Consider the following 27,744-nt stretch of genomic DNA (forward strand, 5'->3'; position numbering starts at 1 on the left):
GTTCACATAGTGTCAGTACGATGTCAGTATGGTGTTCAGTGTCAGTACGATGTCAGTATGGTATTCACACAGTGTCAGTATGGTGTTTACACAGTGTCAGTACGATGTCAGTATGGTGTTTACACAGTGTCAGTACGATGTCAGTATGGTGTTCATACAGTGTCAGTACGTATCAGTACAGTGTACGCACAGTGTAAGTACGATGTCAGTATGGTGTTCACACAGTGTCAGTACGATGTCAATATGGTGTTCACACAGTGTCGGTATGATGTCAGTATCGTGTTCACACAGTGTTAGTACGATGTCAGTATGGTATTCACACAGTGTCAGTACGATGTCAGTATGGTGTTCATACAGTGTCAGTACATATCAGTACAGTGTTCACACAGTGTAAGTACGATGTCAGTATTGTGTTCACACAGTGCTAGTACGATGTCAGTATGGTGTTCATACAGTGTCAGTATGTATCTGTATGGTGTTCACATAGTGTCAGTACTATGTCAGTATGGTGTTCAGTGTCAGTACGATGTCAGTATGGTGTTCATACAGTGTCAGTACAAATCAGTAGTGTTCACACAGTATCAGTACAATGTCAGTATGGTGTTCACACAGTGTCAGTACGATGTCAGTATGGTGTTCACAGTGTAAGTACGATGTCAGTATGGTGTTCATACAGTGTCAGTACGTATCAGTACAGTGTTCACACAGTGTCAGTACAATGTCAGTATGGTGTTCACAGTGTCAGTACGATGTCAATATGGTGTTTACACAGTGTTAGTACGATGTCAGTATGGTGTTCACACAGAGTCAGTACGATATCAGTATGGTCTTCACAGTGTCAGTACGATGTCAGTATGGTGTTCACACAGAGTCAGTACGATGTCAGTATGGTGTTCACACAGTGTCAGTACGATGTCAGTATGGTGTTCACACAGTGTCAGGACGATGTCAGTATGGTGTTCACATAGTGTCAGTACGATGTCAGTATGGTGTTCACACAGTGTCAGTACGATGTCAGTATGGTGTTCACACAGTGTCAGTACAATGTCAGTATCATGTTCACAGTGTCAGTACAGTGTTCTCACAGTGTAAGTATGGCATCAGTAAGGTTTTCACAGTATCTGTCTGCCTGATGTTATTTCTCATAAGAAGTGTGATTGTTACTGATTACCAACCTGTATGCATGTCCAAGACTTCTTCTACAATCCACACACAGAGGTTCTAATTTTAACGTTGTATTAAAAACTTCTATTGAATCCTGAAAAGTACTCGATTCATATTAAATACGTCAGTTCATTGTTTAACATTACAACTCACTGATTTACAAATTTCCGTTTAAAAATGTTCATCATCGAAATTGCCTCTCAGAAAATCAGAAAATTTATTGAGAAAACATATAAAACCTAAAAATGGTTTAAATGTGACTGATTGGATTTCAGATATGCATTAATAATCTAATTTTTTTGCGAAGGTATTTGTTTTGCTATTTAATCCAATCTGCTCACCCTCAGAAAATCTACCAAATAGTACATTTGAAAATATAAACAGTTTTATAACAAAACTGGCATTTTTGGTTTTTCAAAATTAAAATCAGTGATACAGTACTTTTTATTGGATCTTCAACATTTACCCTACATCGAGATCATTGATTTATTTACTTGTTTGAGTTTTTGTGATTAGTCAGTGGTGTTTATGGTAAACCAGCTAGGAACTACACTCAGAAATACTCGTAACAATCGTTAACTCCAGTGAATGGTCAGAGAACCAGTACGATTCAATCATACCAGTCAGAAATAGAAGTAGATACTTAAAATATGCTGGATTCCAGAAATGTGCATCACTCTGTAATTACGACATTGTATTTTAGGGTCAACCATAGAACGATACCGCAAATATAAAACAGTATCATTTCTGTAATTGCACATGTTTCAGATTCATTGTACTATTTTTAAAGTATTTTGTAATTTATTCAATTTTAAGTATGCCAGCGAGATGAACTTTGTGTCAAATAGTGAGAAATTGACTGTGCATATAAAACAATGTTAATTGCATATTTTGCAAAATAATATTTTCTACTTTTGGATGTACACCAGCAAACTTTGGTCAATCGTTGGTTTAAAATCAGTAATAACATAAATAGATTTATGGTTTTATGGATAGGTTTGGGGCATCACAAATATTGTGATAATTCTACAGACCAAAATGATTCAAGCATGAATCAACTTTTTCAGAAAAGAAATTAATCAGGCTGCTTGACATCAACAACCCCCATTGTGATTGGAAGGCCTTTAATCAGAATCTTATTCTAAAACTTCTCCGGAAGTATGCATAGGATTTTTTTATTGACTGAAACATCATAGTTTGCATACGTCAATCTCTCATAACTGCTGTATCTCGTTACATTTACAACAAGCGATAATGCTAAAATTGTACACCAAACCATTGGAAAATACTCTAGATGAGACGTTTATTGTGAACTCTGACCTCACTGAGCATGTTAAAATTTAATCACAATTCAAGTAATGTGAACGACAAATTGAGGATATTTCTTAAGACGATGAACTGAAGATGAAGAATTATAATGTCTGCATGTGATGCATTAGAAGCCATGAAAGATTAAAATTTGTCTGCAACATTTTACAAATTTTCTAAATATACTTTGTTAATTTTGGATTGATTGGACTTTATTTCTTATAACTACTACAAAAATAAAAAAAAAAATGTTGGCTTCATTTTATAAGGTTACAGAAATTGACTTTGGCACTCGGAAGGTATACTGTAAATATTTCACCAAGCTGCAGAGACGAAACATATATCCGGTATCGATTAATGTGCACAACGCAACAACACATCGGACTCTCTGTCGCATCAACTATTGAAGTGACACACGTCGACGTCGGCCATACCTTTGAACTTGATTATTTTACAAATATTGAATGTATCCCATGAGACCCACATCAGATATGATGCATGGTGACGATTTAGTAAGTTAAGCAAACAATATTATTGATCTGATTTCACCTAAATCCAAGCTTTCAGAAAAAAAGAAAAAAAATATGTACTAATTTTCCTGGGTACTGCGGTACCTCAAGAAAATCATATTTAATAGAAACATTACTGCCACGTCAACTGCATGCGACTCTACTCTACCACTTTACATAGAACACAAGAATGCACATCACAAAGTTTCACACTGGGTGGTGTGTATGATCTCACTGTTCAACAACACTGACCTTTATTTTCCCCTGGTGGTACAGGGCTAAGCCACGGAAATGCATTATCTCCGACTGTTTGCTGTCAAGTTCCAGGGATTTCTGGAAGTCTTCCTCTGCTGCGAGATAATTCTACAAAAGGGGAATGAGTTTCCAAGTCATGAATCTAAATTCCTTTAATAGCATGAGAGTTTAAAAAAAGTACAATGAAATGAATGAAATGATGTATACATCGCGAGCGAAAACAATCGGCTACACGTGGTGAAATGAACACTATCCATGAGAGATGCATCACTGGCATCATAGTCTAGAAAAACAAAATAATATGTTGACTGACTTAAAGTTGGGCATAGCGTTCATTTCTGATATGTGTAGGTGATCAAACTGTGCATATCCAAAGCCGGATGAAGATACAAGATGTGTGTAACTTTTAGAATAATCCATGTATGGTGATTATTTAAATAAAAATCTCATTCTGTTTAAATTGCACGTACAAAAAAAAAAAAGTAAGTTTTCATCGTGCGAGTCCTCATCTTAATGATTCTTAATTCAAGAAGAAAAAACTTTCAAACTAGAAAACTCTTTCACAATTTCACTGTTTTGGAATCATTTGTGGTATTTTCACAGTGCACGTCACCGAAGTGACATTACCCCCCCCCCCCCAATCTCTTTATCCAGCCTTGATGTATTTATCCGCCATCCGAAATAGAGTGAAGGTTTTATTTTGCTGAAACTCATTTATGAAATCAAGTTTATATTTTAAACTTACATGTCTGGTAAAAAATGGTTTTACTAAAGTGAAGTTAAAGTGAGACACCTTTTTTTTTCGATGAATGATACTAAGATATTGAAACAAAGAACGCAGCAATTTGATATGGGAAATATGAATTACCCATTTTGCATGTCGGTAGAATGCTGTGTTGTTGTTTGAGGGGTTGATCCCTCGGCAAAGAAAGGAGTACTAGAAGAAATAAAGGTGTACAAAAACAATGCATGATGTCACAGGGAACAGAGCTGTGTATTGGTGTTGCAGTAAAAAAAACTACTTATCAAAAGTAGTAGCTGATAGTTTAGATTCGCACTCTGAATATCAAACTAATTTCGAAAGTGATAACATCATTCAGACTGTTGTAGTCGTTATTTTCTTCTACTAAATAAAATAACTTGCTACCCTTACTTAGAATGGGAACAGAAGTACAGAAATAATCTTTAATAAACTTGTTGGCAGGGCTGTTGAAAAGTGAAAGTCAACTGCCCTGATGTTTTGTACACAATTTTGAGAAATTTCAATCGCTGATATATATATACATTAACACTAGATGGCAGTGTTTGAACAGGAATCCACAGACATCTTGAACTATTCACCTTCCCCTTCACTTATGACTCGGGGCAAGATACAATTCCACTGATACATTAAAAGTGCAACACACCCCCATTTTATTAATCTGAGATCAAAGTGCAAGTATTGATCATGACAAGTTTAAGTCTAATAGGTCAAAGAAGGAAATCATGATTCCTCAAGAACCAATTAGGAAAAGTTTTCCCAACTTCCAAAGTTGAGTGAAATTAGACTCATAAATAATAGACTTCAGTCATTATCCTAAATGATCGGTGAATGACAAAATCAGCAGAGTCTGGAATGATGGGAACAACTAGGATATGATTAATTCCTTCATGTACACTCGCAGAGTACAAACAGCATTTTCTGCCCGGGAATGAAATCCACACATTTTATGTGATATCGCAAAGACAATGATCACACAATGCCATCATGCAGTCAGAAATTTTAAGATTCCCTGCATACCAACAATCCGTATTATTGCATTTTTTTTTTATTCCAACAGCTTTGCATACTTCCATCCACAGCAACCAAATATTCATGGGATTCTATGCGTATTAAGAAGGAAGTCTATGCGCGAGAGAGAAATAGATAAAGCTTGATCGCTTCAGCAAGGAAGTGAAGCGTGAACAAATCTACCTTTAGAAGAACACAAGGAATTTAATTACAGATATTAAACAACATAATTGTCATTCTTATTAGGGGCTTTACATCATCTTCCACTGTGAGGACATGTACGAGTGGATTAAATCTCATTCCAGAGTGTTGTACAGAGGACATATCAGAGAAGCAACCATGCGCAAGTAATCTTTCTACACACATATACATGCATAGTGTAACAAGGTAGCTAACAACATCTGCAAGAGACTTATTGGGCTGTACCATTAATTGTAGTAGGGGTGGCATCATTCAGTGATGTCTGTTTTTGGCTTGCGTAAAATGAAAACAAAAGATATTAGGTATTCATATTTAATATGGTAATCATATTTAACTGTCAAACTTTGGTTTTCATGCTATTGCTATTTTCTTTATTTGTCCGAGTTGCAATGCATGCTCTCAAACCCGACCTCAAACTTCCACCCTTCCCATTTTCAGTAGTTATGCCCCCACCTCCCAAAAACGGGAGGGAGTGAGAGATGAAAACTGACCTTGAATATGATGAATTCAAAGCAGTTTAATGGGATCTTAAGTTACTCCCCACTAATTTCAAAAATAGGAATAAAACTATTACCTATGATCGGATAACGATATCAAGTTTAATCATAGAAGGAGTCTTGCTAATGTAATTGCAAGTATAGCTAGTTCAACTCCATGGGTTAGCAATGATGAGGGAAATTCAGTCTGGGGGTTCAGTCTATAATAATGCCTTCGAAAATGTGTAAGAACAATCCCATTCTGTGGCTGGACAGTATTAGTTCAAGTCAGCTGAAAAGATATCATAGTTATCGTCATTGCTCAAAACTAAACAAAATGAAATTAGGTTTCAATTTGAACTTGAGCAGAACAAATGGTAAAACCAAATTGAGAGTGTCTAATTTGACCAAAATTACCTCGTTTCAATCAACCTGGTCACAATGGGTCTACTGTAGGTAAACAGAAGTTTTTGAATGGACTTTTAGTACTTGGTTGCAATGAGAAAATAATGACTACCAGTAGATTTCTTGGCCATAACTACATAATACCATATTTGTCCAATACCCCACCCTGGGCTATCTTTTGGTGGATCTTTTGTTTAGCCCAAATACAACAGTCATGAAGAGGGTTGCAAGATATCAAGAATATTACAGTCAGTATTCTAATTTAGGCAGCAGGCGAAAATGAAAGGCTTCAATTTGTTGTAAAATATGTGTCATAAAGTGGAAATTTTACAGTCCAAAAAAAAAAAAATTAGCAACATTTTTTTTCATGATAACAAAAAATACTCATTGATTTTAAATAATATACATTGATTTTAATATCATTCAATGAAAGCGTAAATAGTACTCTAATTCAGGTGCCAGGAAAGATTAAAATGTTCTAAGCATGTCTCTCAAGTTAAAATACTTGCTGCACATTTCTGAAACTTTGATCTCCGCTAAATATTTTCTGTGACTCAGAAATAGATTGACAGCGTTTTCTGCAAAGATTGCTCAACTGCTAAAAAATCGTCTATGGCCAGGTTTCGGATGGGCGATGTATTGGATAAGTACGGTAGTTCAGAATCTGGGCTTTAGGGGGACAAATTGATGATATTTTAGGTCTCTACTCCCACAGTATAAGAGCTTTATCCTTGCCCTTTTCTTAAGTGGAAGACTCCAGCCAATTGATACACTTGTAACAACATGTTTGTGCCAATTAAAAACCGTGTCATTAAGAGCAAAAATGTAACACTAATTAATTCCTGATTTCATACGTGAAATGTGACAAAATGTTTATAGTGAAGCTAAGAAAGCTCTAAACGTTCTCCTAATTACGAGATCATTGCATAATTTGGAAAACCGGTGTAACTCTCGGTAGAAATCCATATACTCGTGAATTATGCATAACGCCTGCTTTAAAGTCATACTAGGGAGAGATTACATGAGATTAAATCGTTGTTGTTAGGGTGAGACATAGTGCACATATGTGAGCATAGCAGAAAATACCATGGCTGCAAACTGAAATAAACTATTGTCATTAAGAAATCATGCATAACATTCCATTTTTCCGCCAGCTAAAATAGATTTGATATTATTATCCTGAGCAGTGACTCAAAGTTAACACCGTAGAATAGTTGTTGAGGACAGCTATGTACCCCGTCCCTCACCACACCATTAATCCTACCTCCTCTTTAAAATGAACTGTTCCCCGATGAGCGTAAGCTTTGGCTGATGGAACAAGCGTAATGGCAGTAGTTAGATCAGCCAGCGCTTCGTTAGTTCGACTAAGAGACATGTAAATCTGAAATCAATTAAAAAGAAAACATGGTTGACATTTTATTCAAGCCATTCCATGAATTCAAACATTTGAAATTGCACAGTGTCATTCACATCCTCCTAAGTGTAGGTAATACTGTAAGTCAAAAAATTTTCGTTGCTATGAATTTTTGAAATTTGATGATGATTGATGTATTTTGCAAAAGTCACTGATAGTTCACGTCGTAGAACATTTTCACTGCTACAAAATTCCATGATTTTCACTGGTCGCCAAATTTGTGAAAGGTTGTCGCTCACGAATATAAAGCGGCTTACAGTATTCAAAATCAAGTTATTCTTCCCAAGAAGCATTGCATGTTTTTCTTGAATACAAGTGTTACAATGTGAAAAAACGGCAAAACAATTAAGTGAGACTGAGAACGCCAAATATTGGTTCAGAAGGTATTGTCATTTATAATGATTTATGTCAAAAAAAAGAGAATAAATTTAAAGCTGATTTGCTTAATGAAAAATTGTTTTTGAAACAATCTTAAAGGGCGGTGGTCCTGCTCGATATAGGACTGATAGCGACGTATACAACGCGTGAAAAATACATTGTTTATTTACATGAAATTCGAACATACGCTGCGCGACGACCACCGCGCTTTAACTTTGGATCATTAGTCAGACAAAAAAAAAAACATTTTAGCATGCAAGATTAATTATGCGGAGCAAATTGAAAATCAGAAAATGGTCACAGCATAAGTGTTGTGGAAAGTGTTTCTAAAATTGATAAACAATTAATAAGTTATTAACTCTTTGAACCCTGAAGTCAACTTTCTTCACCTTTCAGAAAATATACCTGCATATATTTTTGTCATAGTTATTCAACAATTTTGATCAAAACCTGTAGCCAATGAAATCATGTCGAGTTTGCTCATAATCAGAGAAATATAAACAATTTCATATTTATGAAAAAAAGAAAAATGTGGCACAAAAACGTTGGAAGGAAAAGTGATTATTTTTTTTTACAGCTATAAGGCATGGTATTTCTGCCATACAAACTTGGGTTATACCAAAGATTAACAATGATGGGGTGGAAAGCATAGGCTACCATTGAAACATCCACAAGTCATCAGGATTAAATGAAGAAAAGATTAAAGTCTCACCTCAGCTCTTCGTTCCCAGCCTTCAGGAGCATTGGGTTGCAGTTGTATTGCTTTACTTAAGTCCGCTATGGCTGAATCTGCGCTCTGCAAATAACAGAATAATTTCGCATAATTTGTTATGATCATGCTCAATTAGTTATAGCGATAATTCTATATACTCTCACAATATTTTCTCTTGGGTTGACATAAGTAATTACCGCTAGAGTTTGTATCAAGCCATGCCATAGACGAGGAATTATTGTGGGATTATATATTTATTGCATGCAAATTTCTACAATACGACATAGTGAAAGTATTGATAGTGGAACAAATGCCAAATACAAAAATATCATTGCATGCGCCTCATATCCTAATTTTGTTGACACCATATGCTATGTTTACATGACAGCATTTTATTGGAGCCCTACGGCTCGAGCCAGCAAAAATGTCCATACATACACGTTCGGTTCCAACAAAGCCTTGAGGTTGAACTCCAATAGGATTGGGCCCCGACATGGCTCCAACTGTGTATACGCATTGGGGCCCAACTATCGAGCTGAAATCACGTCCTCAATCATCTTCCTAAAGAAACCTCTCATTTCAATTATGGCAGAGACAATTTCTGACTTGAAGAAGAGGTACGCACCCTAATATCTTTTTGGCAGAGTAAAGAAATTGGCGTACGAAATTATGCATCAAAAACTTGAAAGGACGACTAAACAATGAAAATTGAAAATAAAAATCGTAGAAGGGGTCATGGTACGGCAACGTGTTCCTACTTAGTTTAGGTTGACAACTGTTACACATATCACAACAGTTGAATGATTACAAGTTGGTAATTTTACATGACACTAACTTAAGCGAATAGGCTGTAACACATTTAGCATATTTTAGCTGCCGTGTATCCTGATTTTTCGAGACACCTCGAGCCATGTAAAGAAACAACAACACAAACACAACACCAAAATCATTTTCACCCATGTTGTTATCATATTAAGTATTTGACAATGCTATTCGGCTCTGATCGAATTAAACTCGTTCGGCCTGACCATGTAAACGCATTAAGTGATGCTAATCAATGGGGGGAGCCATGTAAATGAAGCAATTTTGTTCTATTTCACACAAAACCCTTACGTATGCTGTTCGATGATACTGCTCATTTGTGATATTTATTCAAAGTCGTTAGGATTATTTAAAATTTCAACCAATTTTTTGGGAGGACTGAATAATTCTGAAATACACATGTGAGCTTGCCAAAATGAACCATCTATAACACAATCCAGAGTTATCTGACCACTGTATATAACGTCATACTGTGGTGATATGCATGTTATAAATGTGATAATAAAAATTGACATGGCTTTGAATGAGTACATCTAATGTCAACTTGAAAAAACAAACATTTAATGCAAAAGATCAAAAAGGTAGGTAGCACACGCCCACAACTGTTGATTCAACTTTTTAAGAGAGAAGTCTTGACCAAAATTATTCAGTGGGATGAGTTTCGAAAAAATAACCAAGGTAGTAGCTGAAAGACATAAACTGTTAATAAAAGAAGTGTTTCACAGTAAATTAGCCATGTCTTAGCACCGTGCCTCTTACCACTGTGTCTCTTAGCACTGAAAACCAGAGTGGGTGGAGAAAACTCCCTTGCTACATCTTATACTGGAAAGAATGCTGGAAATGCACAGTTGCTAAGCAACTCACAACAAGTTCTGTTCCTGTCATTGTAAATTTGAGTGCGCTTGACAGGTTGTACAGAACATTGTTGTGAAGTCTCAAAATACATATATTACTGATTCAAACTTACCTTCCTGATACCAAATAGGGTCAAGGACATACAGACAATGCATATGCAAACAATTACAGGTAATGTTTGGTTGACCAAAAATTCATTTTCCAGAAATTTGTATTTACCATATAAATAAACACTTTATTTTCATTTGCGCACAGCTTCTAAGCTTGGACTAATATGTTAAAAACGTAAACCTGTGTTAAGAAAACACTAAGTATTAAAGTAAGGCAAAATGTGAAACTTTTTTTTCAGACCTGATCTAGGCCCTTAGTACATACATGTGCACGAATACTTTAACTCAGACTAAGCATCCAAAACACCATTGTATTGAGTGTCCATTTGGAAGATTTACTATTATCGGTATATTTATAACTATTCACTTGAGTATGCCGACATGACAATCCAGACATTGGAAAATGATGACGATGAGGCTCTGTACTACCGGTACTCCCCATTATTCCATTATCTGTGCTTTCTGAATTTGTTTTGGTATTGTTTTATAACCGTAGAACTAACATGTATATATTCCTGGTTACTGTACTGAGTAATCATAGTTAAAATGACTGAATATTTGTGTATATTCTTAACAAGTTTGGGCTAACCACTGTTTCCTCTGGTGTGAGAGCACAATAGACCAGTTTCCATTCACTGCGAGAAATGCACACTATGTGTGAAATCGAACGTAAAAACAGGACAAACAAAGGTCATAGCGTCGTAGTGCCGTCAAACATCGCATGAGATTCGACAAACGCGAAATTATTTGGGGGACCTTTCCATGCTGTCCACATTTGATGATAGGCAATTTTGATGAAAAAAGGGTATTCAAAAGCAATATTCCTCTGTCAAAGATCGGCCGGTCGGTGTGAGCTACGAAATAAAGAAATTCTAGTTCAAAATCAAATCGTTTGATTTTTGCGGCAGACGTTTGATGTGCGTCTTTCATGCATCTCGAGAGATCTCGCAATTGTACGGAAAATCGCCTATTGGGTCTAGCCGATGTGCAAATATATGAGATTAGCCTAAATCTTAATAAATAAGAAAGAAAGTAACAATCCTTGGTGACAAATGTCAATACAACATGACATAATTCGTAACTTGGTAAACAAAATTTGATTTAATAATCATTCAGAGGAAAGCATGGCATAATTGGAAACATGCAGTTTTGATCGATAACTAACCTGAAAACCTTTTTTGGCGTAGGCCGCACCCCTCACGTGATAAGCACCAATGATATTAGGATTGTCTTTTAGAAGACTTGTTAACTGCTCAATACAACCGTCATAGTTTTTGGTGTTTAGTAATACAATACTGTAAGCTGAAATAAAGAGAGAAATTACCCATAGTGCAGTAATAATACTGTATAATGTTACAGCTTTCACAAACACCATTACTTCTGTCATCCACAGTATATTGTTGTAAAGATACAATTTAATCAAATTCATTAAAGCGCGGTAGTCGTCGAATACAAACTGAGACGTTTCCAAGCTTTAATTAGGTAATTTTCATGTTATTGGAAGGTATCGAAGAAGTCAACGGCGGTAATCAGTGCAAGTCGTGCCCAGGTCAAACCTCATACTTGTGATTTCCATTAGAGGAGCACATTGGATTGTGGGAAAATCAATGTTTATCAACACAAATGTGGCACATGCGTCGACTACCGCACTTTAATATTACATAATTGACCAAAAGCTACAATGGTAATTTGAATAACTTGTGCCAATAACCATGCCATTCGCTATAATTATATTGAATTTCAACAATGAACCAAAAAATGTGTAGCGAATCTGTTATCGATAACATGTCTGTAGTTATTTATTATCAGCTAGAAAACAGAGGGAGATAAAACCAAGATACTGCTATCTAGACTACAATACGAACATCATGTGCAATTCTCAGGTTTTCAAGAGTCAGAATAACCAAAAAAGCACAATACCGGTAGCAAAATTGACCATCAAGCAATCCCATAGACAAACATTGGTATGGCATAAGTACTACCATATTCATCTTTATCATTCAAATAATGTATCCGGTTGAATCACAGATCAATGTTTAACTCTTTTTTGCCAGTTGCTATGGTAATGACAATTTTGATACAGTGGGACTAAGCTAACCAAATTATGGTAGTCATCATTTCAATTCCCAGTCCTGAATGAACTGAATCCCAATTTCAAAGATAAGCATTCCATCGATACTGAATATTAGTTTGTCAAAATATGAATTTGCTTTTCGTTGGACCACTCAGAAAACATTTCCAACAGGTTAACATTTTGAAGAAAGAAAGAAAGCAATCAGATATGCATGTCCACCTGTTGTATGAACTTTGACAAAAACTAGACAACAAAACCACGATCTGGTTGTCTGAGAGTCCAACCTTGATTAAATGACAGCAGTGATCCACACAAAATTGCTGTATTTACAATGTGTGTATTATTATAATAAATAAATTATTTTTTTTTATCAAAATTTAAAATACATACAAATAACATGTACATGTTAAATGACATCAACCTAAATAATAATTAAAATATAACTTATAAGAAATTATACATGATTAATGTTTTAATATTAAGTTGAGAACTAATAAAAACTACACTATGATGCCTCTTCTCATAACTGAACCATATTTTTTTAATATACATGTGTAGTCAGATGGTTTGTAACATCACCATCCTGCCATGGATTATGATAATTGTATTATACCAGTAATTTCTGCATACCAGTCGTTATATTTTAATACGACAGAGTTCAATAAAAGTATGTATCCTGCCAAATTTTGAAAAAATGCATTCTCACATTTTATAACGTTGATTTCGAACCAATGGGTGCAGTACCACATGGAGATTACCCATATAATTAACATTAACATAGCAAGGATAAATAAATTAAAAAAAACAGCCAGTTAAAAATTAAAAGCTAAAATATCACTCATGCCTTAACAATTATACATGTTTCTATAAAACATGTAAATATAGGTGAATTTAATTGTTGTTTGTTTACAAAACAATTTTGTAACTGCACATATAAATAGAATATAGTATTAAGCATTATTGTACTAAAAAAAAAAAAAAAAAAAAACTCTAATAATAGCACAAATATTGACGCAAAAATAAATACTTCACTTTTTCACAATTTTTCTCCAAATTTCAAACTCACAAAAGAACGTCACAAGTCAGAGTTTTAGAGAAAACTATGATAATCACATACAAATATAAATATGATATAAATAAAAAAGAATAAAATATTTACCCATTTTTTGGTCAATTTTTTTATCTCCTGTAGCAAACGGTACCATGTTTCGCTCAACAATCGATGACGCGTACTTCTGCTCAGCGGTGATTCCATTATGCGATAAACAGACAAAGGATGTCAGAGATGCGTGAAAACAGGTCAGAAAACAGAAAAAGGGAAGCGATTTCACCATGATGCTCTCAGCAGTTCAATACATGTAAAAGAGACTGTGTCAAAATGAGCAGAGATTACTGTAGAATGGGATTATGTTTATAAATCTGATACCAGCTGAAAGTGTGTGTACTGGCAATGTGGTGAGAATTGACAAGGGGAATGATCGGCGCAGACAACCACAGCAGTGAACAAAGTTTGTATTTGTTAGTATCTCTTTTTTATAATAATTGGCTCTATGTACATGTTGAAACAAACATCTAACAGGAAATAAAAATTTAAAAATATCAAATTTGTCATTAAACACGACATGAACTGACATGATTCATGAATAATAATTTCTTATTAAACACTAAAATTTTATTCAAGGCAAACACACTACTTAGTTTTTACCTGCCAAGAATGTTTTTGACAATGCTTAGGTTGGTCTTATTTCGACATGAAACATATCAAAAGTAAATCAGAGTGAATATCAATGAATAGATGTTGTGTCGCATGTTTGTGTTACATAAGTCTATGGGACGAACCATAGCTCTTCTGTGTCGATACAAAATGTAATATTTGAAAATAACAAATTTAAAGACACAAAATATATCAGAAATGATTAAAATACCATCACAAAGACTAAAGACTGACACAAGAAGAGCTATAAACCCACAACTATAAATAGACAAGTCAGAATGAATTTGACAAAATTTAAAGATATGCCCCTTTAGTCCTGAAATTTTAACATTTTGGAGATTTTTTGTTTCAAATGTTGATAAATAACTTATTTCTACATGTTCAAACTTATTCAATTGATTATTGAACAAGTCGTGGCATGTCATAGTCCCTGTCTGTTTTAAATGTATGATTCAGCATTCATTAAAACAAAATAGCCACCAGTCAACCATTTTAAATCAGAACTGAAAACAAAATAGTACAGTGGCTGTGGGTATCGAGATCCAAGCAAAAACCGAGACATATCGGGGATCATGACTTACCGAGGGGCCTCATGAAAGGGGGGTTTATGCATTGAAAATGGATAAAAAGTACATATGCACACATGGATTTATTTATAGTACGGTTTCTTTATTGAAAAACATTACAACGTCCATGTCTGCAGATCGAGCTTCGCCTTGGATCGAGACTCTGCATATACCGGTAGCGTGTCTTTTTTGCCAATGCCATACCTATCCCAAACTTGCCCCGAAGGACCAGAGAGTGGAGTTCCTGCAGACCATTTATGAAGAACAAAAATCGGCTGCTACAATCAGCCGAAGACTTCTCGGTCAGAGGTCAGTTGAAGAGACGTTGTGATTGGCCCAGATGATTGTCAATTAGAACATTCATTAACATAATTGCCCGTTGAAAAATGAACGGGTTCCTGCAGTGTCGATAAAGGGCATTGCAGAATAAACCAGTCGTGGTGATTTCGCGCTAGCACCTCCATTTCGCGATTTTTTTTTATTTTATTTCAACTACAAAATCAAATTAATCGCCCAGACTGCGCCAGTCTAACATACGACCAGACTGGATAGCTTTCACTTAGACATGCTGGTCACTAGCAGTTGAGAACTAGAGATCAGAGTGGTGGATTCAAGTCATTGTAGCCAGTTTTATAGAGCTTTATCAAAGAGGACCGGTTGAGAAGTACGTAAAGTTACGACCTGACACCCCATCAACACCTTGAGTCAGGCCACAGTCACCCTTTGTATCTCAGTAATTGACAGACAGTAGATGTAAAATTGTCTTCTTCCGTCTTTTATTGGCCAATTAAATACACAATGCAACAAAACATTAGTTCTTTTACTAAAACTGCCGGCAAAACACAAAAGAATTTTTAGAACTACCTGCAACTTACTGTAAAATACTTTATTTTAGCTGGAATTAATTTTCGCTGAAAAGGCTTTTTGGGTGTTTTGTATGGAATTTATTTTCACTGATTTTTGATGAGTTGAATGTAAAATATAGAGAAAAAAGTATATTCGCTGGATTCACTGAATCATCGTTTTAGCGAAAATAAATTCCAAGCGGAAATAAAGTATTTTACAGTAGCCGGAATCACGACTTACTGAGATGTGCCTTAGCACGGGGTCAATGTATGTACTGTAAGTTTGATCAAAATATGTACGCGAACAGGATCTGGTTCTGGTTCTGGAATGACAGACATGCTTGATTTTGATGAATGTTTAGCACTAAATGGTTGCATTTGACCATATTGAAACGGCGCACAAAACTAATAAACATGCATATATTCCAAGACGTATGAAGTACTGGCAAGATGTATTTATGAAGTTTGAATGTGATCTGTCCATGTTGTATGACATACAAGTGTTGACACATGCATACACGCACAAATTCACACAAGTGAAAATATCAGGCCATGATTTCAACAGGGACGAATAATCTGTGTATGTAGCTATGATTCTCTTGCCGGCATTACAGTACCAGGAATTAATGTCAGGGACAAACCAGAAATTCAGGAGAGCAATATATGTGAACTTAATTGTTTTAATAGTTTGTTAACAAATTACTATTTTTTTACCACATATTATATAGTGAAAAAATAAAATTAATTTCACAGAAAAATAGATGACTAGGTAACAAGATACAAAAGTTGTAGCATCAAGAAATTTATTTTGTGGAACTACTACTCTTATAGTTAATAGTTAATAACAATACTTTAATAGGTTTTAAAATATTTCAAAATATGGTAAAATTATGGCAGTTTTATAATATCATAAATCATCATTGAAAGGCGCCCTCTATCAGAAAAATTGGAGCATACAACAAATAGATAGTTCTGTAAAATTTATAAAATTGTATTATGATATTCTGAGTCACTAGAAGTTGATTTAAGTTGTGGTCAGTAGAGGTCCAGGTCAGTGGCAGTTACTAGGTGGACAGAAGAAGTGGAATTTATGTGTGACGTTTTTGGGACTACTTTATTGCATGCGTCAGAATACATACGTTTGCAATGATGTTATATGTCACCTGATCACCCAAATGTATTGATATGTGAAAAGTATTGATAGTGCTTTAGGGTAACTGAAAAATGGTAGAATAAACAAGTTAAACTTCAAAGCTCTCTGGTTTCTTTGATGTTTTGTGTTTTCCCCCAGTCAACACATCACACTATGACAGTTTAGTAATTGTGGCAATGGTCACTGGAAGGACATATCCTGTAAGAGGAAACGTATTTGCGTAATGCATGGATATGTATAATTGATGATGTGGGTGTACAGGAAATCAAAGCTGAAACATGAAGTTGCTGTCACTATTACCAGAATATATTTTTGCATTATTTGGTTATTTGGTTATTGTACATGTGATTGAATTGAGAATGACAAAGTTTGACAATTTGACAAAGTGACATGTGATAGTGAGATGACCTTGATCTTTCCTTGAAAGATCTTGATGGAGGGGTGACCTCCTGACCCCCAATACACATGCAATCAACATGTGACCTTGAGATAACCCTGACTTGGAGGCTTGAAATGACCCTGACCCGACCTTGAAGATTTTGGAGAGGTGTTTTAGTCCCTCTCACCCTCACTGTTCAGTATCACTCATATAAAAGCAGCAAACATATAAATCTTGAAATGACCTTGACCTGAACTTGAGCATTTCTGGAAAACATTGGCCCATCTAGTTCATTTTCCAAGACAATGTGTAGCCTAGCTTCCAATTGATACAGTTTTCTACTGGAGTCCATGCATTATACATAGCCCATATATAACGTATGGCAAAGTGAAAAAATCCACACACAAAAATAACAACACAAAAATCATAAAATGGAGATATCTTCACCAAATGAACAAACTTGGGAGAGAACCAGCCCATGTGTCTACATTATAAATGTTAAAGCAATGTGGCAGGCGGTTTCAGAGAAGAAGTCAAAAATGCGCAAAAATTAGCAAAAAAATATAATGCACTAGAAATGGACACTTGCATATGGTGCCATGAAAATAATAAGTCTGAGTATAATCCATGTCAACAACATTCATGTCAAATTGCTAAGCAATCTGACAGAAATTGTGCGATATACCGGTAATATCCGACAATGATGACATGGACAAAGCTGTTTATGTATGGTTTTTTCAAGAGAGTCTGCGGGAACTCCAAAGTTTGGGCGGGATCTCCACGCATCATCCAATGCACAGCATGCATCCTCGCCAAGCAACTCAAGAGTTGACGACGCCGAGGCCAGTTCGGGATAGTTCTGGCATTTGCAAACAAGCAGCCCTCTCGGCTGAGATAGCTCCGCTGTTAGCAATGCACATTTCAATTAAAGAACAGAAGATATCATTAGAAAATGAACAATATGCATAGTATCAATGCAATGGGACTTGCTGTTTTCAACAAGAGTTCAAAAATATCATTTTTCACCATAAATGATTGTGATTTTTAACAAGAAGAAAATATCACTTTTTACCAAAAAATGACAAAAATATTCATCAAAATTAGAAAATTGAAGATATCATCATGAAATGAACAAATTTGAGAGTGGTCCACATGTAGTACCTATATATGTAATATCAAAGCAATTGGACTTGCGTTTTTTAACAAGAAGTTGAAAATATCACTTTTTACCAAAAATGACAAAAATATTCACCAAAATTAGAGAATTAAAGATATCATTACAAAATGAACAAATCTGAGAGAGGTCCACATGTAGTACCTATATATGTAATATCAAAGCAATTGGACTTGCGGTTTTTAACAAGAAGTCAAAAATATCACTTTTTACCAAAAATAACAAAAATATTCACCAAAATTAGAGAATTGAAGATATGATTATGAAATGAACAAATCTGAGAGAGGTCTACCCAAGGTACATATACACCAAGCATCAAAACATTCAGGCTTGTAGTTTTCAAGAAGAAGTCGAAAAATTAAAACATTGACACGGACGCCAGACGGCGACAGACGACGGACAATCACTCATATGATAAGCTCCACTCGACAAAGTCGACAGCGGAGCTAAAAAGACACGCTATACATGAAGTGTTGATCTAAGGCAAAGCTTTATCTGCGGACATGGATGCTGTGATGTTTTTCAATAAAGAAATCATACTATAAATAAACCTGTGTGTGGATAAGTACTTTTATCCATTTTCAACACATAAATCCCACTTTCAAGTGGCCCGCGGTAATTAGCGACCCACAACTTAGTGAGTGGTCACTGTACTTTGAATGCAATTGCACCTTGATGTCTTTCATTTTTCTTTCAGTTTTGATTTAAAGTATTTTACAGTAATACATTTTCTGGTTAAAGTTCGATGTATATGTGTATTGGCAACACAGTGCCAAAAAAGAAAATAGCTACCACCTTCAAACTTTGAACACATGAGACTCGCATATAATTTTTAGAACAAAGGTCAAGATCACAATATGCATGTTTGCAATACATCTCTTAAAGCAAATCACCTCATGTGACTCACAAGACCTGGTTAGACTTCAAGGTCAAAGAGCAATGTCACAAGATTTCACCACAGTCCTTCTATCACAGAGGGACTGCGATTTCACCAAACATGTTTCTGGCCATAACTATGCAACCATAAACTGTGACTCTAAATGTTGATCTGGATATTGAAGAATTGCAGTCTAGTTTCTTAATATAAATCTCGCAATGGTGGCAATATATCATCTACAGTGGCACACTGAGCAATGTGTATTGGTTAGTTAAGATGACATAAAATACTCACTTGTAGCAGACCAGGTTCCAGACTGGTCTGACTGGTACACGTGTCCTCACTTGAGTTGAGACTAACATCATTGGAACACATACCTGGTATTGGTACATCTAATTCATGATCTGTAAAAAGAAAAAACCTTGTCCTTTAACACTACACATATGAATGTAATCATGCTTGACAACAAACTTCAAATCAAAGAAAGCTTAGAAAGAACTCCCGTGTGCTGAGAGTATTGAAGACACATTAAAAATTAATTCAAAATTACTTGTACATGAGATATTGATAGAAAAGCTGAAAACTAATTATGTACATCAGGTAACTAATATGAACAGAACAGAACAAAAAAATTATGAATTATTATGCTAATTAGAGAATTAATATGAACAAATTTTAACCCAAAATTAATCAGGCCTGTCTATTGTCCTAGAGCATTTATGTACCAAATTTTATTCAAATGTGATGATCAGTAATTGAGATATCAGTGTTAATTAATTATGTTAATTAGGAGATTAATAAGCATAAATATTTACCAAAAACTAATTGGGTTTCTGCATAGTTCTCTTTAAAAGTTTCATTAAAATCCAATTTGTGGTTCTTTATATATCAGTGGAACATTATGCAAATTAGGTAATTAATATCCAATTAAAACTAATTAGGTCTCTGCATAATCCTAGAAGATCTATGTAGCAAGTCTCATTGAAATATGATGATTACTACTTGATATATCAAAAGCTGAAAATTAATTAATTATGCAAATTAGATAATTAATACGTACTCATATTACCCTAAAAACTATCAGGTTTGTGCAGTGTCCTATGACATCTATGTACCAAGTGTCATTGAAATGTGATGATTACTACTTGAAATATCAAAAGCTGAAAATTAATTAATTATGCAAATTAGCTAATTAATATATACTGATATTAGCCTAAAACTATCAGGTCTGTGCAGTGTCCTATGATGTCTATGTACCAAATTTCATTGAAATGTGATGATTACTACTTGAAATATCAGAAGCTGAAAATTAATTAATTATGCAAATTAGGTAATTAATATGTACTCGTATTACCTTAAAAACTATCAGGTCTGTGCAGTGTCCTATGACATCTATGTACCAAGTGTCATTGAAATGTGATGATTACTACTTGAAATATCAAAAGCTGAAAATTAATTAATTATGCAAATTAGGTAATTAATATGTACTCATATTACCTTAAAAACTATCAGGTCTGTGCAGTGTCCTATGACATCTATGTACCAAGTTTCATTGAAATGTGATGATTACTACTTGAAATATCAAAAGCTGAAAATTAATTAATTATGCTATTTAGGTAAATAATATCTACTGATATTACCCAAAAAACTATCAGGTCTGTGCAGTGTCCTATGACATCTATGTACCAAATTTCATTGAAATGTGATGATTACTACTTGAAATATCAAAAGCTGAAATATAATTAATTATGCAAATTAGGTAATTAATATGTACTCATATTACCCTAAAAACTATCAGGTCTGTGCAGTGTCCTATGACATCTATGTACCAAGTTTCATTGAAATGTGACAATTACTACTTGAAATATCAAAAGCTGAAAATTAATTAATTATGCTAATTAGGTAATTAATATCTATTGATATTACCCTAAAAACTTTCAGGTTTGTGCAGTGTCCTATGACATCTATGTACCAAGTTTTATTGAAATGTGATGATTAGTACTTGAGATATCAGTGGAAAAGCCAAAAATTGATTAATCATTATGCAAATTAGGTAATTAATATTGCACAGATTTTTACTCAAAACTAATCAAATATGCGCATTAGTTTGGAGCATCTGTGTGCCAAGTTTCATCAAAATCCAAATGAGTGGTTCTTTAGATATCAGTGGAACAGTCACGGAACAGCTAAAAATCAGCTGATTATCATGCAAATTAGGTAATTAATATGCATGGATTTTTACCAAAACCTAATCAAATCTGCGCATTGGCCCAGAGCATCTATGCACCAAGTTTCATCAAAAACCGATGTATGGTTCTTGAGATAGCAGTGACGCGCGCTCGCACGCACGCACGCGCACACGCGCACACACGCACGCACACACACGCGCACACACGCACACACACACACACACACACACACACACACACACACACACACACACACACACACACACACACACACACACACACACACACACACACACACACACACACACACACACACACACACACACACACACACACACACACACACACACACACACACACACACACACACACACACACACACACACACACACACACACACACACACACACACACACACACACACACACACACACACACACACACACACACACACACACACACACACACACACACACACACACACACACACACACACACACACACACACACACACACACACACACACACACACACACACACACACACACACACACACACACACACACACACACACACACACACACACACACACACACACACACACACACACACACACACACACACACACACACACACACACACACACACACACACACACACACACACACACACACACACACACACACACACACACACACACACACACACACACACACACACACACACACACACACACACACACACACACACACACACACACACACACACACACACACACACACACACACACACACACACACACACACACACACACACACACACACACACACACACACACACACACACACACACACACACACACACACACACACACACACACACACACACACACACACACACACACACACACACACACACACACACACACACACACACACACACACACACACACACACACACACACACACACACACACACACACACACACACACACACACACACACACACACACACACACACACACACACACACACACACACACACACACACACACACACACACACACACACACACACACACACACACACACACACACACACACACACACACACACACACACACACACACACACACACACACACACACACACACACACACACACACACACACACACACACACACACACACACACACACACACACACACACACACACACACACACACACACACACACACACACACACACACACACACACACACACACACACACACACACACACACACACACACACACACACACACACACACACACACACACACACACACACACACACACACACACACACACACACACACACACACACACACACACACACACACACACACACACACACACACACACACACACACACACACACACACACACACACACACACACACACACACACACACACACACACACACACACACACACACACACACACACACACACACACACACACACACACACACACACACACACACACACACACACACACACACACACACACACACACACACACACACACACACACACACACACACACACACACACACACACACACACTAACTGCAAAGACTCCCTTTTTGTGCTTCGCACACGGGAGTCAAAAATTTGCTGGAATTATCTCTTCTTGGCTTACATGTACTTCCGGATGTATTTTCCATCTGATGTAAGAACCCATGGAATATTTTCTTCATTAGTAATTTGATTTGTTCTTGAATGCCGTGTGAAATTGTGACGTCAACTCTAAAGATGCCAAAACAAGCTTCAGTTGATGAGTTTAAAATAGATATTTTCAATATCTATATTCTTGAAATACGGTTATCCTAATATTTTCACTATACTGGTAGTCTAAGGCAATCACTATACTACATTTTTGTTTTAAAGTCAGTATACAGGGTTTGTTTCCTCAATGTACCAGTTGCCAATTTCTCCTGAGATACATGTCGATTATAGAATTACTCTAAGTCAGTAAAAATGTTATCTCTGAAACTGTAAAGATATTGAGCACCCCACCCATTACCACCACCACCAAAAAAGGTTAAATATGCTATCGATTTATGACAAACTGTCTGTAAACTGTGTTTAAGGGACGGATAACAAACTGAGTTATTATTTAAACTTCACAATCCCTAAACACCTAAAACTGTACTGGACGTAATTAAGGTAGAATACCATTCATTTTTTTTTTGATATGTGTACATATTTTAATGCACATAACAGTGATAATATTTTGTGTCAAAATATGTCTATAATTAATTATTTTAATATTAGTTCACAGTATGAGGACTTTTTCATTTACGGCCAAATCTGTTGCAACAAAAAAAATGTCAAATAATGACAATTGAACAGTAAATTTAATAGACCACAATAAAAACACATTTCGTCATTAAAAAAACAACTGAATTTGATAACTTCTTGACATCAACTATTACTACTTAGTAAGATACTATTTTTTCATCTCGTGTAACAAGGAATATTGTCACATATTATATTATTATATAATCCCTTGACATTTTCTCTTAGGTTGACGTCAGCAGATAGAAACGATTATCGCTACAGTTTTGTAACTGTCCAAGCTGCAGGCAAAGATTGTTGTTACCGTAATCACGAGTGTCTGCTGACGTCAACCAAAGAGAAAATATCGTGGATTATTTATCACCTGCATTATATTTTCAGAGTCTAAAAAAAAAGTGTTGAAAGTGGAACAATTGCTGAAACAACACTGAATTACAATTATATCATTGCGTATGCCCTGTATGCTAATTTTATTGAAACAACGGTGTTCCATTTCACACGAACGTCTTGTATATGTTGTATGGAGATTCTGCTTATTCATGATATTTGCTTTAATTCACTATTAATTGACTGAATAATCATTCCAAGAATACACACATTAGCTTGCCAAAATGAAACACTTTTAGCAAAATTTTTAGTTTACAGACTGTATATAAACCCAGAAGCTTTAAACAATGTTCAGGCCACGTGTACAATGAAAAAAGAAAAGTACAGTCAAACTATGTGATGAGCATTTTTGATCTGTCCTGTATTACGTCACAACATGGAGATATGCATTTTATGCCAGTGATAATAAGATGTATCCTTGGTAATACTATAGAAATATGCCCTTAAACTGACAAAACAAGCTTTTTTCACACCATTTTGTACAGATACATCCATTTTCTGCATATGGTGACCCCATTTTTTCATTCAATTTTCTTCATCCACAACTGTCACTTATTATTTAAAGATACAATTACATTATTTCTTGAGTAAATTTTCTATGAAGGATAGTTGATGTAACACAAACATGGGTCTGCTACAACAGAATATTGGATAGTCCTAAAATCTGTCATTTTGGAAAATATTATTTCAAGCACACAGTGGAAAAACTATGATCTTTCAGGCAGCAGTCTTTATAATATTTAAACAGGTAACAATGAACCAACATTTTGACATGTATCTTTGAGAATTACATACTATAAGCTGGAATATCCTTGAATAGAAAACAGCTGTGACATTATTGATAACAAAGTTTACAGGGACAATGCTTTATTCTCATACATACATATGTATCAGGTTGTATGGCCGAAGCCTTCATAATTGTATCGATGCAAGCTCTGGTGAATCGCAAAATGACAAATGACCGAAACAGCCGTGTGAGGAATCTCGGGTGACATCGAACAATGAAATATACAGGCATGAAATCACGTTTAGATTAAAGAATAAAAAAAGGAAAATACATGCGTGTATTCTTTGGTGTTTGGTGCTCTGGAAGATTGCATGAATATTTGTATCATTGGTAATCAATTTTGTTACTACACCTTTTACTATATAGCAAAACTGTTATGAATGCTTGTCATTTTGAAAATATATTGCTATAAATACAGAACAATGAAAAAAAATCTACTTTTAATATCAGATTTTTTAATGGAATTTTGTAAGTTTTTCTAATCCCAGTTTAAATTTTTATTGTGCTTGTGTGATGCTTGCCCGGACGAGATTTCACAATATGTGCATTAATATTAGTGTTTTCGCACACGTTGACAGACAGCAGGGGTTCCATTAACAATAAATGGAAATATCAATATTGACATCAGATTACCATGGAAACGACTATTGATAGGTTCAGTAGCAAATATGAATTTAAATAATAATATTTAGTCATAATACCGGTAGTCACAAAATATTATGAGGTTATCACCTGATACCATTTGTTTGTTGGTTCATACGAGTGACGCCACATCACCCAACTATATTAATAAGTAATATCAGGTGATAACTTTTTTTATTTCATGACCAAATAATTAATTAATTAATTTTATGGAACTAGTTAGTGATTAATTTATGTTAATTAGGCATGGCAGTGGATGATTTGCAGAGCTGCATCCTTAATAGAAGCCACACCCATTTTTTTTTGGTAAGATTGCTCTAATTGATGCTCCAATAGAAGTTACCCACTCTGTGCATTGTACCATTTTATTAATCTAATGTAAACAGATTTTACAGCAATTATTTTCAAAAATTGGCAGAAATATTACCTTTCTTGGCATTTTTTTTTTAATTAAATTTTCAGTTAGTATTAATCAGTATGAATGGTTGTTAATGTACCATGTGAGTATATAAGTGTTGTCAAGTCTGAAGTTCTCGTATAACTGTCATGAAAACGGTACTGTCGAATGATTTAATTTTTTCTGTGTATGTTTCAACACAGATAAAATGATGACGTTAAACGTGAAAATATCATACTAAACATCACAACTGTGAATAAAATGCTTTGTATTCATGTGACATGATATATACATTGTCACAGATCATCAAACACACTCAAATCTGATGTATGCCAATATTTCATAACTTTCAACGATGCAGTTTTGCCCACTAACATTTGATGCATTTCTTAATTTGTTTCTATAATTTCTTTGTCACTTATAGATCAAATGAACATAATTTTTCCATACATGTCTTTATCATTTTCTTTTATGTGGATTTATTTGTTGTATTGTATGTCACATGTATTTGTACAATTATTTACTAATATTATTTGTATACTTTTTACTACGTTTCTATCATTAAAACAATACAATAAACATGATTTATGTAATATGACATGAAATTCCCAACATTATTACCACATTATTCACGATAAAAAGCTTGCTAACGACTTAATTAGAGCAAGGATAAAAACAATTGTTTCACAATTATCATAAATCACGTTTCTATTTGACATAATACAGTGAAATACTTGCCAAATGGGAATGAAACAGAAGTTCGATTTGCGAAAGCCCGTCTAATTTTATAATAAATTAAATAAACACAATGAAAGCGATATGCCCCTGTATTAGCATACCACGTCCACACTGATAAAATAGTGAGTGAACCGTGCACGGACCGTGCATCTTCTGTCTCATTTCGACAAAGTCCGGAACTGTCAACATATAACATGTAATACGTACCACACTCGGGTATTACTTCACCGATGCCCAATCTAGGCAGCGAGTTCATTCCAGTGCAATGAACACAGTTGCTTTCCGTGAACCCACCGGAGACTGGGATTTCTAGTGTGAGCTTCGTTTCCCGGCCACATTTATTTCCTGATCGCGCCACCGTGCCACCGTCCTGAATCTTAAAACTCAAGTTTAACTGCAGTGTTTCTGGGGAACATGGTTGGGACGCTAGCAATGTGACGGCGAGCGCTAACTGCCACACAAACATCACCACAACCGCCATCTTTGTTTATCAATGAAATCGACGGGACACGCGCGGCATTCTGGGTAGCTTTTGAAGTTTACTTTCTCGGAATTCTCACGAAAAGTGGGAATGAGTTTTCACCGGTCTACACTGAACATCAGACTTTATACACCATTCAATTTAGTTTTGTGGTGACAAACATGTATGGACAATGTAAAACGTTTCAACGTTTGTAATGCCTAAAAATGATCATTACAGACTATCCGAACTTCTAACCAATCAGAGCAGCGTATAAAGTCAGTCCTTGTAATACCCAATAAAGATGGCTACTAGCAGTAACTATAAACAATAATTACCGACTGTGTTGTTTTCCTCAAGGAGAAAGTATTTTTCACGATATTAGTGAAATTTTGCAGTGTTGTTCATAAACCCAGATTAGAAACCCCAGCTTGCTGCACCTTACAAAATGCCACATTTACGTCAAAAATAAAGGAAAATTGCTTTCTCTGGTTATTATCAGACGACAACAAATAAGATGTCATATTGCAAAAATTATGAGTATTGATTGAGAGTGACCGTAATTGCACGCTATAATAATTTAATGATTGGAAACATGAAAAGAAGCTATTCAAAATATGTTAAAAATCTATGAAATTGTC

The 27,744-nt window shown here is 35.3% G+C and overlaps 1 protein-coding gene across 1 annotated transcript in view; it reads right to left on the reverse strand.

The window, feature by feature from the left end:
- LOC100378175 (tetratricopeptide repeat protein 13-like) overlaps positions 1 to 27,141 on the reverse strand; it is a 37,378-nt gene extending 10,237 nt beyond the window's left edge. The window contains exons 1-8 of the mRNA XM_006819232.3: positions 26,851 to 27,141; positions 19,457 to 19,566; positions 13,614 to 13,689; positions 11,546 to 11,682; positions 8,594 to 8,677; positions 7,354 to 7,470; positions 3,234 to 3,344; positions 1,176 to 1,258 (exon numbers count right to left, since the gene is read on the reverse strand). Coding sequence (XP_006819295.3) covers positions 1,176 to 1,258; positions 3,234 to 3,344; positions 7,354 to 7,470; positions 8,594 to 8,677; positions 11,546 to 11,682; positions 13,614 to 13,689; positions 19,457 to 19,566; positions 26,851 to 27,124 — 992 coding nt within the window. The 5' untranslated portion in view covers positions 27,125 to 27,141. The remainder of the gene's footprint in view (positions 1 to 1,175; positions 1,259 to 3,233; positions 3,345 to 7,353; positions 7,471 to 8,593; positions 8,678 to 11,545; positions 11,683 to 13,613; positions 13,690 to 19,456; positions 19,567 to 26,850) is intronic.
- Positions 27,142 to 27,744: the final 603 nt, after the last annotated feature.

This window comes from Saccoglossus kowalevskii, chromosome 2 (genome assembly GCF_978046115.1).
Source record: "Saccoglossus kowalevskii chromosome 2, keSacKowa6.1, whole genome shotgun sequence".
Taxonomy (NCBI): Eukaryota; Metazoa; Hemichordata; class Enteropneusta; family Harrimaniidae; genus Saccoglossus; species Saccoglossus kowalevskii.